Here is a 16,264-nt window from a genome sequence, read left to right as displayed (position 1 = left end):
TGCTTGTCCCTCCACCCCCATAGACCTGTCCTCTTCCCCTGTGGTCAGGACCCATCGCTGCACCACCTCCTCATAAAACTCATCCAGTCTAGTACTGGGTGCAGGTGCAGAGGGGGAGGGGTGTGTGCTTGGCTCCCTCTGGCCTTGGCTTTGCCTGTCCTGAGGTCCCTTCGCAGCCAGGGCCTCATCTCCAGCACATCTCCAGCATAGCATGTGAGGGGAGGGGTGTCCCCTGGCCATCTCATGCCTTGATCCCAAGGAGTTCATGGGCAGGTGAGGGCAAAGCCAGGCTTCCCAGAGAAACAAGCAAGAGGTAGTACAATATGGGGTGGCCCCAGGGCCTGTGACTCCCACGTCCCCCCCCCCATGTCTCCCTGCCCTCTCCAAACCAGCCTTCACAGCCTTTTGTTAGTTCCAAGCTTGTGTTTGCTGCGCCTGACAGGGCTTCCCCACCCAGTAATCTGATCCATTTTCCTCCAAAGATGAAAAAAAAAGCTCTACTTCTAAAAATAGCCTACCTGGCTCCACTGCACTATTTCCATAGCAACCCAATCCTTCCCAGGAGGCCCCCCAGTGAAAGAGGGTGAATGAGGGTCCCAGCCCTGGTGCAGGTCCCCAGCAGGCTCCTCAGCCAGAGCTGGCTATTAAAGGCATTGAGGAGAGCCCGAGTGGGGAGCAGGGGCGGGGGCACAGCCAATATACAGGGACTCTCTCCCTGTGGCTCCCAGCCTCTACGATTTGAAGTAAACTCAAGACTGGTTCTGTGCAAAAGTGAGCTATACTGATAAAGGTGACAGGGATCTTGGTGGGCCATAGACCAGTAACTCCCAGTTCTGCCCTGGTTGCACACTGGCTGCTTAAATCCTTCTCCAGAGCAGGTATTGATATCCCCAAGCATATGGATGAGCGCACTTAACCCAGAGCACGTGGGGTCAAAGCAGGACTGCTGGCCCAGAACCCAACTCCTCCCTGGGTCAGGAAGATATATGTGCCAGGCTTTGAGGGGGTACAGAGGAATTTGTGAGGCCTCTGTGCCCAGGTAGAGGTCTCCACATTTAATGAGAGAGCATCCAGGAACCACACCCCAGGGCAGCAAATCAAACATGATGAAGCAGGACAGGTGAGAATGTGGCCTGCTGTGCAGCTCAGCCACAGCTACTTGGTGTGGCCCCTAAAGATGTCCAAGGCCTAGTTTCCAGAACCTGTGCATGGCAGAGGGGCTTTGCAGATGTATTTAAGAATGTTGAGATAGGGAGACTCTCCTGGATTATCCACCTGGCCCAGTAGAATCACAAGCATCCTTATAGGAGGGAGGCAGGAGGCTGAGAGTCGCAGAGATGCTACTCTCTTGGCTTTGAGGATGGAGGCAGGGGCCACAGGCTGAGGAACAGGGGCAGCCTCTACAAGCCAGAAAGGCCACAGGAACAGAGTCTCCCCTGGAGCCTCCAGAGGAATTCAGCCCTGATTTTAGGGCTGATATCAGGGCCCTAAAACACCTTGATTTTACAACTTATGACCTCAACAACTGTAAGGTAATGAATAAGCGTTGTTTTAAGCTGTCTTTTTCATGTCCTAGGGTCGCCATCACAAATCACCACAAACTGGTGGCGTAAAACCACAGAAGTTTATTCTTGCACAGTTCTGGATGCCAGAAGTCTGAAATCAAGGTGTTGGCACAGCCGTGCTCTCCAAAGGCCTAAGAACCTGTTCCAGGCTTTTCTCAGCTTCTGGTGTTGCCGACAACAGTTGGCATAGATCTTTGGCTTGTGAATACATCCGTCCCCTAGGTCTCTGTCTCTGTTATCATGTATATTTCTGTGTCTTTTCTCCTCCTCTTATAAGGACATCAGTCATAGATTAAGGACCCACCCTATTCCAGTATGACCTCATCTTAACCAATTACCTCTGTAAGTGGAATGTAACTTTACATTCTGAACTTCCAGGAAGGACATGAATTTTGGGGTGGGGGTCAGGGGACACTAGCCAAGCTAGTATAGCAACTAAGGGTTGGAAACTCATACACTCAGAGAGCTTGCTGTGGATGGGAGGCCACTGCCACACTCTGCTGGCCTGGCCATGATGGACAGAGAAGTTGTGACTGCTGCCTTTATAACACTGGTAACCTGAGTTTTGTGGATTTATTCTCTTCTAACAAAAAGTTCATTCTGGTGTGTAGCTGGTGAAAGCTGATGGGTATTTTAGGAATCCGTACTTTTCTGGAAATGGTGGTGTCTGAGAATAGGCTGGAACATTTGTTTTACATGGCCTCGCTGTCTCAAGAGCTGCCTGTGCCTTGTCCTGAGTCTGCCTTGGAGGCCAGGTCAGTTGTTCTTTCATGTTTCATAGTCTGGAGCTGCTATTTGCTTCTGTTGCTTTAGTGAAGGAGGCTTGGGAGTGCCACTGGCCGAGGAATGTCAGGCCAAGCTCCTCAGCAGTTACTGAGAAGTTGTTTTTGCTAGAAGGTGCAGGTCCTCTTTGGCCCAGCGCCCTCTCTGGGGAAGATGAAGAGCAGAGTCGGCTTCTCCATCTTCCATGTCCAGCGTCCTTGTTTCAGAAGCCACAGCCTTCTGAAACATCTCTAGATGTTTCTAGATGGCAATGCAACTCACCAGGATTCCTGCTTAGTCGCTTTTCTGTGAAGGTTTGATCTGAGTGTTAGCGTGCTGGGATCAGCCGTACGCAGACAGAGCAAAGGCCTGGGGAAGCGAGGTGGGAGTTCAGCAAGATGGCCCTGGCAGCCCTGCTGGGAGGCACAGAAGGGGAGAAGCCGGTCCCTTGCAAAGCAGGGCATGAGCATTGCCCGTGAAGAAGTCCCATGCTGCCTGCATCCTGCCAGAGGCCCTCATCTTGTCCCCTTCAGCTCTCCTGTACTCCCTATCACTGCCCCTCAAGGTAGGTTCCCTGGGGTCATTGTCCTCTGTGAGCTGTGTCCTTGGAGGCCAGCAGTGTGGGGATGTGGGCTCCTGCCCTGACTCTGGTGGCCTTGGCCCAGACACCCCCTGCCCTGAGCCTCAGCCGTCTCGCGGAGATGAGGGCACAGGGTGGCAGGGTCCTCAGGCCCCCCCAGTGCAGACACTCTGGCTCTGTCCTCCTCCTGGCAAACCTGACAGTTTTGGAGGGGGCATGAGATGACCTCGGCTGGGAAGAGCAGGGCAAGATGAGATGCGTTAGTCCTGCAATAAAGAGAAATCACTGTGCAGGGTGAGGGTGGGCACTCGCTCCGGGACTAGAGGATAGTGCATGGTCTCCCAGAAGCCAGGGTGTCTCTCCTGGCCTTACTGCTTATCTCCCAGGCCAGATGCACAGAGATCCCCGCAGTGTGACCAGCACTGAGGAGTGGAAAATGGCCATGATGACAGGGCAGGGGGGACGTGACACCCCAACTCTGCCACTCACGTAGGATCCATCCTGCTCTGAGCCTCAGTTTCCTCACCTGTAAAATGAGGGTGCTAAGGGTGCAAGGATAGGATGCTGCCATCTCATCCAGCTGCTTCATCGCTGCGGGAAGCTGCCTCTTCCAGACCTTGCTTCCTGAGCTGCTGAGACCCAAGCTGGGTCTGAGTGCAACTCATGCAGCATTTCCAGAGGGCACCAGCGAGGCGCAGAGCCAGCCAGAAGCCAAATGAGTGAAACAGAGCAACTGACTGCAGGGAGCTTGGCGGAGGCAGCCAGTGAGGGGCACTGCAGGGCCAGCATGACAGTGCATGTCCCGGAGAGAAGGGGAAAGATGAGCCCCGTGAAGGGATAGAGATTTGACAGGAAGGATGGGCAGAAGGATCCTCACCAAGCTAAGGGCAGGTGCCGTGTGCACTTCGGGGTCCTTTCACTGGCCCTTTTGCTCGCACCTGCTGCCCAGTAAAGGCAGTCCCCTGTCCTCTCCTATCTTCCCCCACCCTCAGGCTGTGCTGAGAGAAAAAGTGAGCCCCAGTACTCTGCCCCAGAAGACCTGAGGTGCCCGCGCTTAGTGCTGTGGGCTCCTGATATCAGCAGCTTGTGCGTGACATGGGATCAGAGGCCAGCCTCCCACTGCCTGGGGAGGAGGCTCTGATAGCAGCAGTGCTCCCCATGTACTCCCCTCCTGGGAGAGGTATCTGGATCATCTGCCCAAAAACCCACTCTCTGAGCCCTCAACAAATGCACCTTAGCCACTTGGAAAGAACCTGCCCAAGGTCTAGGCCGTATCTGACAGACTGGGGGCTCAGTCAAAGCAAATTACAGCTGCCATTGCTGCTGCTCCAGCGTCTGACCTTGACCAAGCACCTCTCTCCTTCTGGGCCTCAGTTTTCCCATCTGAAAGCAAAGGCATGGCCTGGAGGCAATGGGCACAACCGAAAAGCATCCATGCTCTGGAGGGAGTTCGTGGACCAGTCTGCCTTCTTGGGTTTATCCTGGCCATGCCACAACCATCCTGTGTCACCCGACAGCCTAAGAGGCCGCCAGAATGCTCTTGCCATGCTTGTATCAGCTGACAGCAACTGTGAAGAAAACAAGAGAAGTGAGTGGAAGAGACAGTGAAGGCTGGGAGCCATGCTCTCCATCACCTCCTCTTGTCCTGTTGGGCCACCCTCACCGTTAGACACTTGTCCTTTATCTGAGGGCCAGAGTCTGCCTCCCCAAAAGCTCTACCAGTTGTTCTGAATGGAGACAAAGCAACAGCTGAGGAGGGGCCCAGAAAAGTAGGACATTTTCTGATGCTCTCCACAGCAGCCCTGAGAAGCCCTAGAAGGTGCCACCACAGCTCTGAGCCTGGGGCCACATCCCTGCCCCGCTGGCCTCCCTCCCTGCCTCAGCACTTCAGCAGTGCAGCTCTCCCACCCCCAGTCCCCCACTCCTGGCTTAATCCCTGGGCCTTATGCAGAGACACGACCTGCTAGGGATCCACTGGCTCCTTCCCAGTCTCCACTGAAACTCAGCTGGGGCCAAGCCCGGGTCGGCACCGGGTCCTGGCTGATAAAACATTTCACCCTCCCAGTGCTCAGGTAGACCTCCATTTAAAGGACCAGCATTTTCTAGAAGGTCATGGAGGGGCATTGGGTTCAGCCACCGCATGAAAACCAGGTTGTGCTTCTCCGAACATTGCATCTCGTTTCCCAGGCCAGATGCACAGAAATCCCCTTGGTGTGGCTGCTGCTGTCGCTGGGGATAATCCCTCCTGATGAGGCCCACCTGACACTCAGTTGCATCCCAGACCTGTGAGGTGGGTGTTGGTGTCTTTGCTGTCCACCCGAGGATCCTAAGGCTCAGAGAAGGAAGACAGCCACACAAAGCAGCATTCATGCCTGTTCACTCTGACCACCTCATTTTTATACCACCCCAGGACAACCTGGCAGCCCCCACCCCCAAGAACTGCTCAGCGTACTAAATCCTGGCCTTCACGTGGGCTTTGAGGCAGGCAAGGGGGCCCTCTGTGCCCAGGAGCATGGCTTTGACTTGGCCCTAGATTTCAGTTCCTGCTGTTCTTGTATTAATATACAAAATTGCAAAATTTCTATAGGATTTTACATTTGTGGATGGTTTCGTGTTTGCTGTTTTGTGGAGATGGGGACTGAACAGAGGAGATACGTGGGGTCATAAAAAGCGTGAGAGTCCAAGACCATAAACTTGAGAGCCATAGGCCTGAACAACTTTGTGCATACAAGTGTTTGCCTTCCTTTGGACCAAATTCCCCACCAATAGAGTCCCCCCATCAAAGGAAGAAGCGGGGGGCATCTGGGTGGCTCAGTTGGTTAAGTGTCCAACCCTTGATCTCAGCTCAGGTCATGATTTCCATGGTTCATGGAATTAAGCCCCACGTCCAACTCTGCACTGACAGCATGGAGGCTGCTTGGGATTTTCTCTCTCTCTCTCTCTCTCTCTCTCTCTCTCTCTCTCCTCTCTGTCTCTCCCCTGCTGTTTCTCTCTCTCAAAAAAAAAAAAACAAAAAAAAAAACAAAAAACTTGAAAGGGAGAAGCTGAAGAGCCATTTTCAGAACTCTTGACGGGTATCTGCCAGTTTATCCTTCAGAAAGCCTAAGCTAATCCAGCACCATTCATTCTTTTTTCTAACTTGACTAGTATCACATTAGTTTTATTTACATCTCTAATAATGAGTTTCATTTCTCTTTCCAGTGTGAGTCTGCTCATTGCAAGGACCCCTGACCCCAAATTGAGACCTGGGGACTCAGCATGGTCAGGGTTCATCATTTAAAAAAAATTTCTTTTAATGTTTATTTTTGAGAGAGAAAGGGACAGAATTCAAACAGGGAGGGACAGAGAGAGAGGGAGACAGAAGCAGAAGCAGAATCTGAGCTATCAGCACAAAGCCCCCTCGCAGGGGCTCAAACCCATGAACTGTGAGATCATGACCTGAGCCGAAGTCAAACGCCTAACTGACTGAGCCACCCAGGTGCCCCAGGGTTCATCATTTTAGAGGCAGAGTCCCTTTCCTGGTTCAGCTCTGCTTCCACCCAGGCTTGGGTGGGGGCTCACAGCACTATCCTCAGGAATGTGTCTGAACAGCCATGACCCTGTGGGAAAGCAAGAGGCTGGGCCGCACATCAGCTTCTGAGTGACATCTACCCGCTCCTCTTAGAGGACTGGCTGGGGATGGGCACTGCCTGGGAGTGCGGCCGTCACTAGATGGTCATGGCCTTGGGGCTCGGTGGGTGTTGGGTGGGTGCTGCCGTCAGCACATCTGGGCTGGGCTCAGGGGTCCTGTTCTTTCCAACCCCTGGCCTCCTGTGGCTACTCTGGCCCTTCAGTCTGCTCATCCTGCCACTTACCACCCATCTCATCTTTCCCAGGGACCTCTATTTAAATGCCCACACTCTCCCTCTTGCCAAGGGATGAAGGCCCAGGCTCCTTAGCTGTGCCAGAGGCCCTTTACCATCCCCCCTCTCCAGTCAATTCCTCGGTGCCTCACTCCTGCTGCTCACGCCTCTCTCCAGACACTACACTGGTGTGTGTGACCTGCTACCTCCATGCATGCCACTGAGAATCGTGGATGGGCCTCGTGAAAAGCCCAAGATCATTCATTCCGTCACTCACCCACTCCCTCCCTCCCTCTTGCCCCGCCCACACACCCGCCCTCCCTCCCTCATTCTCCTGGTCTCACTGTCCCTCTGGGAGAGACTCTCCTTGCCCATCCCCATGGAACACACTGTGCTGGTCAGTAACCGCTGACCCAAGAATCTTCCCATCCCTGCCCGAACAACACAGCTCACAGCTTGGGAGCAGAACAAGTACATCCTCGTGTCCCCGGCCACCGGGCCTGAACTTGGACCCTAAGAGCTGCTTACTAAGGTGTACTGCATAACAACGAGTTAAGTAGAGGTGTGGTTACCCACCTCTGCCCACCACACAGACAGATGCTCAGAGGTAGCCTAGTCATGCCTCTCATCAGTTCTTGCTTAGAGCACAGAGGGTCCCGTTCAGGCTGACCCGCAGCCAGCGTGTCCCCACACACCCCTCCCAGCATACAACTGCAGCTGTTCTGACAGGTCGGTGGCTGACCAATCTGGTTGTTGGACATGTTGAACCTGGAAAGGTGACAGGAGATTGCATTGTAACTGAGAGACCAGGCTCTAAGCCAGACAGACCTGGATTCAGAAACGGCTCTGCCCCCTTGACAGCAGGGCCCTAAACTGGTGTCTTGGTGTCTCAGAACCTGCGTTTTCTCATTTCTCACTGTCTGCTGACCACCATGAGGCTCAGCATTCACACTGATCAAGCGAGGGGCCCAGACACTGACCCAGCATGTGTGGTCTCCTGACACTGGGTCATTTCTGCGCTGTAGTTGGGCTGGCTGTGGTGGGCAGAGGGAGAGCCCTCTCTGCCCCAAGCCTGGATGCTGGCCGCTAGCCCCCATGACCAGCAGGGACAGGGTTGCAGTGGACACTGCACCCCCAGCCTCCAACCCACCCAGGCCCCACGCTGCTGGCTGTCCTGGCACTGCCACCAGCTCAGGGCATGCTCAGAGCAGTAACTCAGCCGTGGCCACCCCCACGCACCCTGCCTGCCGTGGGAAGAACTCTATTCTCTCACAGTATACTCCTTTTTTTTTTTTAATTTTGTATCTTGGGTTACAGATTTCCTTTACAAAAAAAAAAAAAAGTTTTGTGCTGATTATTTCTGAAGAAAGACATTTCAGAAACCCCTGGGAGTTACAGGTTCTGGGTTCTTTATTGTCCCGTGCCGTCTGTTAAAGCAGCAGCGGCGGCCAGGCGAGCTGCCCACCTACCCCACCCACTGCAGTGCACCCCCTCAGGGTCCCCATAGCCCCGCCTCCCTTTGGACACAGCCAGGGCTGGCAGTGGGCTGGGCTCCAAGGCACCCCGGACTCCCAAGAAGGGCACCTGGGCAGCTTTGTGAGAGGTGAGAGGGGTTGGCACAGAGGAGAGTGGGCACCAGCCTGGCCCACTCACAGAGGCCCCAGCAGCCTGGCATGAAGAAGGTAGCTGAAAAGGCAGACAGACTAGCTGGATGGCCTGGGGCATGACTTCACCTCTCTGGTCCTCAGCTACCTGTCTGTCCCTGGGGGGGTGGTATAGTCCCTCGCCTGACAAGGCCATGGAGATGCTACAGCCAGCGTCTGGACAGAAAGACATTTGATAAATGAGAGGGGCCCGGCTACTGCAGGGGAGTTGGGTGGGGCCTGTGGGAAGATGACATGGGGCAGAAACAGGGCAGGGGAGTACGGCCTGGGGGGTCTTCAGGCAGGCTTTGAAGATAGGGTGGCATTGGGCTGGGGCTGGGTAGGGGTGAGACCTCTGAGAAGGTAGGGGAGGTGTGAGGAGGTTTCAGGCTGTAAAGACACAGGCCCCGAGCATGAGCACTCAAGTGTCGCAGGGAACAGGGGGCAGCTGGGCATGGCTGGGCATGGGCAGAGAGCAAAGTGAGGCCGGCAGGAAAGTGTGGGTCAGTTTAGGCTGAGCCTGTGATGTAGGGAAAGGAGCCTGCCTTCATCCGGGGTCCCTGGTCTGCAACGAGAGCTGCTCCTCACAACAGCCCCCACCTCTCCACCCAGCACAGTCCACCCTGGCCTGTAAGGTGCAGCTTAGGGGACTGGTGCCCCACATGCAGGCGGTTGCCTGCAGGCCTTCTCCCCCAAAGTGCAGGCCGGGCCTTGTCCATCGAGCTGGTCTCCCCTTGCATCCCCTCCCCCTGACTCAGGAGGGCCTGTGCCTACCCTGGAAGGCTGGCCAGGAGCAGGAGCTGGCACCATCCAGTGCACTCTTTTGAGTGGCTCTATCTGCTCCTTCCTCCTGGGCCCAGGCCATGTAGGCCCCTTGGTGCTGTGCTGGTCGGTTAATAACCATGGCGACTCGTTTTCCTTCCACAGATGACTCTGGGGACGAAGACGACGAGACTGCCTCTCCAGCTGACAAGAGCGAGCTACACAGCACCATCAAGAGCCTCTCCTTGAAGTTGGACGACCTCAGCACGTGCAATGACCTCATCGCCAAGCACGGTGCCGCCCTCCAGCGCTCGCTGAGTGAGCTGGACAGCCTCAAAATACCATATGAGAGCAGTGAGAAGCTGAAGGCTGTGAACGAACGGGCCACCCTCTTCCGCATCACCTCAAATGCTATGATCAATGTAAGTGCCCACTGGCATCACTGCCTTGGCCCAGGGCTCCCCAGAAGGGGAGCGGCTCCCCGACACCAGCACCACAGTCCCTGAGTGGGCGGCCGGGGTGCTTGACAAACCAGGACTCCATTTCTTGGTGGCTTCAGGTCATTTCCCAAAGCTGGCTCCCTCCTGTGTTCTTTGTGATTGTCTGGTGGAAACCAGAGTGGGGGTTGGAATCTCGAGGCTTGCAGGTGATTCGGGCCTAGCTGAGGAAGCCCAGGGCCCGAGTTGAGCAGGTGGCTCTGCCCACACATTAGGGACACAGCTGCCACGTTGACCCACAACAACTACTACTGCTCTTTCCCCTAGTTCACCACTCAGATGTAACAGGATCAGGACCCAGTAACCACAGGGGCATGTACGTGGGTAGAAGACGGGCATTGGGGGTTCCTTTAGCCAGAAGAGCTTAAAGATGAACCTGCCATCATGGGTCATACCAACCTGATAGTAGCCAAATGAGTAGCCACGGTCTGTAAATTAAGAGGCACAGCTTTGGGGGTCATTGCTTTCCATGGGTTTCTAGAAACCACATTGCTGTGACTGGCAGCTGGGAGGGTCTTTTCATAGTGGCAGAGAATATAATGCTTAACTGTGCTTCTGGGACCTTCTCCCTTATGCCTGGTAAGTTTTTCCCTGAGATGTGTATGCTCTTCTAGGCCTCTCCCATGCAGACACAGGTCTCACTGCAATAGCCTCCTCCCAGGGACGGCCCCCAGGAGGAACACATCAGGACCAGGGTGGCATGTTGGCAAAGGGTCCAGAAAGGGGAGATGTGGAGAAACGGAGGCCACCTCAGAGGAGGCGGCCCATGTCCAGAGAAGGTGGTTCAGGCAGACCATCAGGCTGGCCACAGACAATGGACAGTACTGGTGCCCAGCAAGCGCCAGATGGGGCATCCAGCCTCCAAATCAAGGGGTTCATACCAGAGCAGGGTCAGGAGTTGGGACTAGGCTGTACATCCAGGGCAGGGTGGGAAGGTGGAGGCTGGAGCCCACTGCAGGCCAAGACCCCTGGGCAAAAGAGACCCCGGGGCACCAGAGACTTGCCCCGAGCCTGACTCACTGGGACAATGGGCAGTCCATTTGGGGCGAGTAGACCACATCCACCACCCACACCCACCCTACCACTGGAGCCACCCCTGGTGCAGGAGGAAGCCTTAGGAATCTGTACCCTGGGGCCTGGGGCTGAGGACATGCGCCCCTCTTCCCAGGCACAGCATCCACAGTGCTTGGCTACCTGAGCTCAGCAAGTACAGACCTTTGTCCACAGCGCTCAGGGGTATTTGGTGCTTGCCTGCTGAGAGGCTGCTGGGTCACAGCCGTGCTGCCGCCCTGCGGGTTAATCCCATCATTGGTCATACTGTCATCTTCCTGTGTTAACCCTCTCGGCCAGCTGGCCTCCTTAGAGCCCCCAGACTCTACGGGTCTGGGTCACCGCACTTCTTCCAGTGACAGGCACAGATATTAAGCATTTAATGACACGATGGTACATTTGTATTTCCCGTCCATCCTAGAAGCCATCCTCACGTGAGGCTTCCCTGGCTCTGCCTCTCCGCCTCCTGAGAGTGAAGCCGCTTTGTCTTGAGTAAGCAGTTTTGGCTTTTCCCAGATAATGAACTTCTCAACTGGCGTCTTTAATAGCAATCTTTTATCAGGCATCAGAGACTTGTCTGTATTTAGGAAGCCATAAAAACAGTTTGCCATATAAGTGCATAATGAATTGTTTGATGGGAAGCAAGCCCCTAGGGTTGATTACAGAAGACTGCAGTTCTGGCACCAGGAAAGTCGACCCAAGTGACCAAGAGCCGTACTCCCGGCTGGGCTCTGCCCACCTGCTAGCATGAAGCTGATGTGAGGACCTCTCCCATCTACCTCCATTGTGGGGGGTGCACACAGAAGTGTGGTGTTGGCCCCAACAGGCTGTGCTAATAGCCCAGGCTGGTACAGAGGCCCGTGTTTCTACTGGGGACCCTTCCTGATGCTTCCTGCCTCACCTGGCAGGAACCGAGTCAGCTCTGGGAGCGCAGTTTACACGGTTGTCAGACACCAAATGTCTAAATTCCCTTCCCACATAGAGAGGGATCAGCTGTGTCGCCTTCACTTTTCCCCAAAGTGGCCAGGAATCTGGAGTTGTTCAGCCTTCAGGAGAAAAGTCAGAGGGACAATTAAATCTCTTTCAAATTTGGGAAAGGGTACTGATATCACAAGCATAGCTCCTAGCAGGGTGGAGAGAGTGCTCCCTGGACAATTCCTAAGACCACAGGAACTGTGGTTAGTGACACAGCCCATTCCTGTGCCGTTGCTCCCAGGCGCAGTGAGACTCACCTCGAGTCAAGCATGGCCCTTTCTGTAAGTGTTTGAGGGAACAGGACACGCAGAGGAAGTTTCTGGATCAGGAAGGTTGAACAGTATCACAGTGTTCCACCTCTTTGTGCCTTTGCCTATGCTGTACCTTCTAGACATTTCTCCACCCTTTAGATGCCTGGTAGATCCCTTTTCATCCTTCAGAACCCCACATGGATGTTACCATGGCCAGAAGACTTTCCAAGTTTCCTGTCAGGAAAGCCATTCCTCTGGCTTGAACCCCCTGGAACCTAGGGGCACTGCTGTGCCTCACTGAGCCCACTGTGCAGAGTTTCCCCTGTTACTCTACGTCTCCCCCTCACCAGGCTTTGTGCCCCCAGATCTTTTTTTTTAATTTTTTTAATGTTTATTTTTGAGAGAGATAGAGACAGAATGTGAGTGGGGGAGGAGCAGAAAGAGAGGGAGACACAGGATCCGTAGCAGGCTGCAAGCTCTGAGCTGTCAGCCCAGACCCTGACGTGTGGCTCAAACCCACACATCAGGAGATCATGACCTGAGCCCAAGTCGGACACTTAACCGACTGAGCCACCCAGGCATCCCTGTGCCCCCAGATCTCAAGTCACCTGTGTCCCCAACAGTAGCCCAGTGGGAACACCTAATATGTGATGTTCCAACCAAAGTGGGTGTCGTGTCAGAAAAGAAATTCTAAGTAGCAACATCTCATGTTTGCCTGCTGTTCACCATTTACAAAGCCATTCTTGTTCCATTTCCCCACTTGAACGAGGTCAGTCAGAAAGTAGGCCCTGCACCCAGCCCGTGGCAGGCAGAACCATGTGTCACTGCCCCATGCCACCGTTGTCACTCCACCTTGCAGAGAAATGACCCGGCCTGGTCACAGAGAAATAGGAACAGTGCTTTATGAAATTAATTCATAACTAACGGCGTTTTTTACAGGACGGCTATACTTAGCCCCAGCCTCCCTCCCTCTACTTGTGGTTTGGTTGCTAGGACTCAGAGATTGGCCCGCAGCACAGCAGTGAACTCAGGGCAACCCCTTCCACTCTTCTTATCACCTAGTGAAGCCGTGACCACATGGCTCATGCAGTTAGGAAAGTCCTGCCTGTTGGGAATTGAACCCAAACCTGAGCAACTTCCCACTGAGCCTTCCCAGGGCTTGGGCCAGGCAGGGACTCCGCCCTACCCCCAGAGCTCACAGTCCAGAGGACTCACATAGTGACACCCTGTCACATGTGGGTGCAGCCTTCTCAAGGAGCTGCAGGGATAGCAGCTCACGTGCCCACTTTTGAAGGCCAAGTGTGTAGAAGGCCTGGCAAAGGGCTGGGGAGGTTCACGGTCGGCCAGGAGGTGAGCTCAAGCCCAGCTGACCACAGCCCACCAAGAGAGTGACCCTTGGGTGTTAATTATACATCCTGGGTGCCAGGGCACGTCCTGCAAATGTAGTGGCCACAGAGTGGGGCCTGTACATGTGAGGAAAGTCAGTCACAGGCAGGGAAGGGAAGTGTGAATAGTGGCCACATCTGTCTGTGGGGCCACAGCATCTGACGGACTTTTGTGCTGCAGCGTCTTGCCCATCCTCCTGCTGGGCTGGGCATCCTGTCAGAAGCCCCAGACCTTCCCCATCCAGCACAGTGCCCGGAGTCCAGGAGCCTCAGCGAATGACTGAGAGCAAGCAGGTAGTGAGAATGCAGGAGCCGCGGTGGCATGGCGTCTTCCTGGCAGAACTCCCTGGTGGGGGATTTTGTGAGTCTGATCAAAGGCAGCTCAGCAGCCCCCTGCATGGATGACTGTTTGGGTAACTGGATTAGCCTGCCATCAGAGGAGCCTCACAGCACTGTTAAATGACTTTGGTTCTTAGATGGAGGAGTCTTGAACCTCAGTGCACCTGTTGTACAGCATCCCTCTTGGGAACCAAGATGTGCCTGGTGTACTAGCATTGAGCTGGTCACACGGTTTAAGGTGGAAAATGATTGAATTAATACATATTAGTAGCTCATGCTTTGGGTGTTAGTTTCCATAAAGTGAAAAGAATAAACTCCAGTTTCATTCTCTTTTCCTGTAAATTTATCTTTGCTGTAAAGCAGAGTGTCCTGGCTTGTAGGGCGGGCCTCCAGGAAGGTGGCAGCCTGCCCCAGTTTCTTCCCAGTACTTTGCTCCTCACAGTGGCCACTGAGGTTGGTGTCATCATGGCTTCCTTGTCGTCAGCGTCATTTGTACTATTCAGGTGCCACCCTAAGGCCCAGAACAGTCATTTTGCCCAAGAGTGGCAGGCCTGGCTATTACATGAGCACTTGGAGTCACAGCCATTGGCCCCTGGGCAGTCCCCAGTGCTGGCTGTGGGGTCTGTGCACAAGGGCTGAAGTGCATCACCTGTCTCCAGGCCCAGCATACCTGGGCTTTCCTGGGTGACCTGGGCTTCCCATGGGTTGCCCTTGAGCCCTGCATTCCAGCCTCATGGCCCCTGCCCCCTGCAGAAGAGACCCTCCAGGGGGCCAGCCTGGAGTGATGTGAGTGCCAGTCTCCCCTCCCCCGGCCTGTGGAAGCAGGCTCTATCTGCAGGTCCCAGACAATGGAGCCTGGCTGGGGAAGTGGTGTTTCTGTGACTTGCATGCAGCCCACTTCCCTGCCATTGAGCCCTGGGAACCTCCTCATGCCACCAGCTCACAGCTCCTCCTCTGGGCCGTGGCAGCCACAGTCCAATTAGAAGGCACTGAGGGCTGTGTGGCAGGTGCCGGTGTCAACTTCCTCCAGTGCTGAGCCCCCTCGGTGGGCTGGCAGCCTCTGTTCCCTACTGGCTGCTCCTCTGGGCCCTCGAAGTGTGGAAGCTGCCCCCAAGCAAGGCAGACTGCTCCTGACACAGCCCCCACCCTTGAGTTGTGAGAAGCTCCTCAGAGTTCGTGACTCTTGTTGGGGCCCAGGACTTGGCTCCTCCAACCACGTGAGCTATGAGTTCAGGTCAGCCTGACTCACACCCACTGAGCACTTTGCAACAGGGCGATGTGCAGCTGCTGGTGGACACTGAGGCACAAGAGGCCCTCCGTGATCCCTCTGTGATCCAGTCAGGCCCTGGTCTAGGCCCTGGGCACACAGGAAACAAAGCCCAGCCTCATAGAACCTGTATCCTCTCGGGGAGATGTAACCATGCAGATGATAGGGCATGTCAGAGGCGAAAAGATCTTCAGAGGAAACAGAATGGGCGGGTGGGGTGGGGTGGGAGGTCCCGGGCACTAACTGGCTGGAGGGGAGGGGAGCAGAACCTGGAAGGAGGTGGGGAAAGAGCCAGTTCTGGGTTTTCAGGCAGGTCTGGAGCAATGGGAGGCCGGGGTGAGTGCTGGCCATCATGGAGGAGAGGCCTGGGGAGACAGAGCCACTCACAGGAGACTTTGTGCGCTCATGGAGAACACTGTGCTTTCCACTCTGAATGAGCCCACAGCCAAGGACTATGATCTGACTCACATTTTAGCAAGAGCCCCCTGCTGCTTGGAGAATGAGCTACCGGCAAGGCAGGGGCAGGTGCTTAGAGCCCCTTTAGCAGGCCCCTGTTGTCCCCTGTGGTGGGGTGGTGGCTTAGACTGGAGGGGGCAGCGAGGAGCTGGCGTGGCTAGCCCGGCTGCTTTGTGTGTTGACGGTAGGGCCAGCAGATCAGATGTGAAGGGAGAGATCAGGGCTCTCAGGAAACTGCAAGGTGTGGGCATGGGCCACTAGAGGAATGAGTGGCCCTTGCTGTCTGACCCCCACCTCCACCCTCACAATGCTAGACATGGACTCAGTGGTCAGTCCCATGGATTCAGGTAGGATGCAGGAGGGCCTTTCCCAGAAACAAGTTTTGTGCAGCCAGCGAGTGAGCAGAGCCGGACAGTGGGTGAGCCCCACGGGAGACCAAAGACCAAAAGTGCCCAATGGGGACAGGAAGTGGTACTGACCAACAGAAGATGGTTACCCATCAGGCCTACCTCAAAGGGCCTGACGAGACAGCACACTCTGGGGCTCTCAGTTTACCGAGGAAGGAAGAGGCTCACGAGGGACACCCTTTGCTTCCTGCCGGAGAGCTGGCTGAGCAGGATGACGGTGTGGATCCTGACGGCAGGGACGCAGGAGAGCCTGTGGAGGGAGGCACTCAGCACATCCAGACTGGGAGGGAGTGGGCCCCCAACTCCAGTTGAAGGGAGCTGTAAGAGCAAACTGCAGGGCAGGCAGGGACAGGTGGGGGCAGACGGGGACAGGTGGGCAAGTAGGGCCAGGTGGGAGATGTATGCAGATATAGATGCAGCAACTCAGAGCACTCAGATTTGGGGCACCACAGAAATAAAGTCCCAGATCGGAACTATTTGTGC

At 55.0% G+C, this 16,264-nt stretch overlaps 1 protein-coding gene across 3 annotated transcripts in view; it reads left to right on the top strand.

Annotated features, from left to right (window-relative positions):
* Positions 1–16,264, top strand: part of OSBP2 (oxysterol binding protein 2) — a 177,311-nt gene that overhangs the window by 135,934 nt on the left and 25,113 nt on the right. For all 3 annotated transcript variants that reach the window (XM_047088496.1, XM_047088498.1, XM_047088499.1), the window contains one exon: positions 9,320–9,576. In XM_047088496.1, the coding sequence (XP_046944452.1) occupies positions 9,320–9,576 (257 nt within the window). The remainder of the gene's footprint in view (positions 1–9,319; positions 9,577–16,264) is intronic.

Source organism: Lynx rufus, unplaced genomic scaffold, assembly GCF_022079265.1.
Source record: "Lynx rufus isolate CCGP_SWC_20201006 ecotype Redwood Valley unplaced genomic scaffold, mLynRuf1.p SCAF_24, whole genome shotgun sequence".
NCBI classification, from domain to species: Eukaryota; Metazoa; Chordata; class Mammalia; order Carnivora; family Felidae; genus Lynx; species Lynx rufus.
Note: the sequence above shows the minus strand (reverse complement) of the source record. Positions and strands in the feature narration are given on the sequence as shown.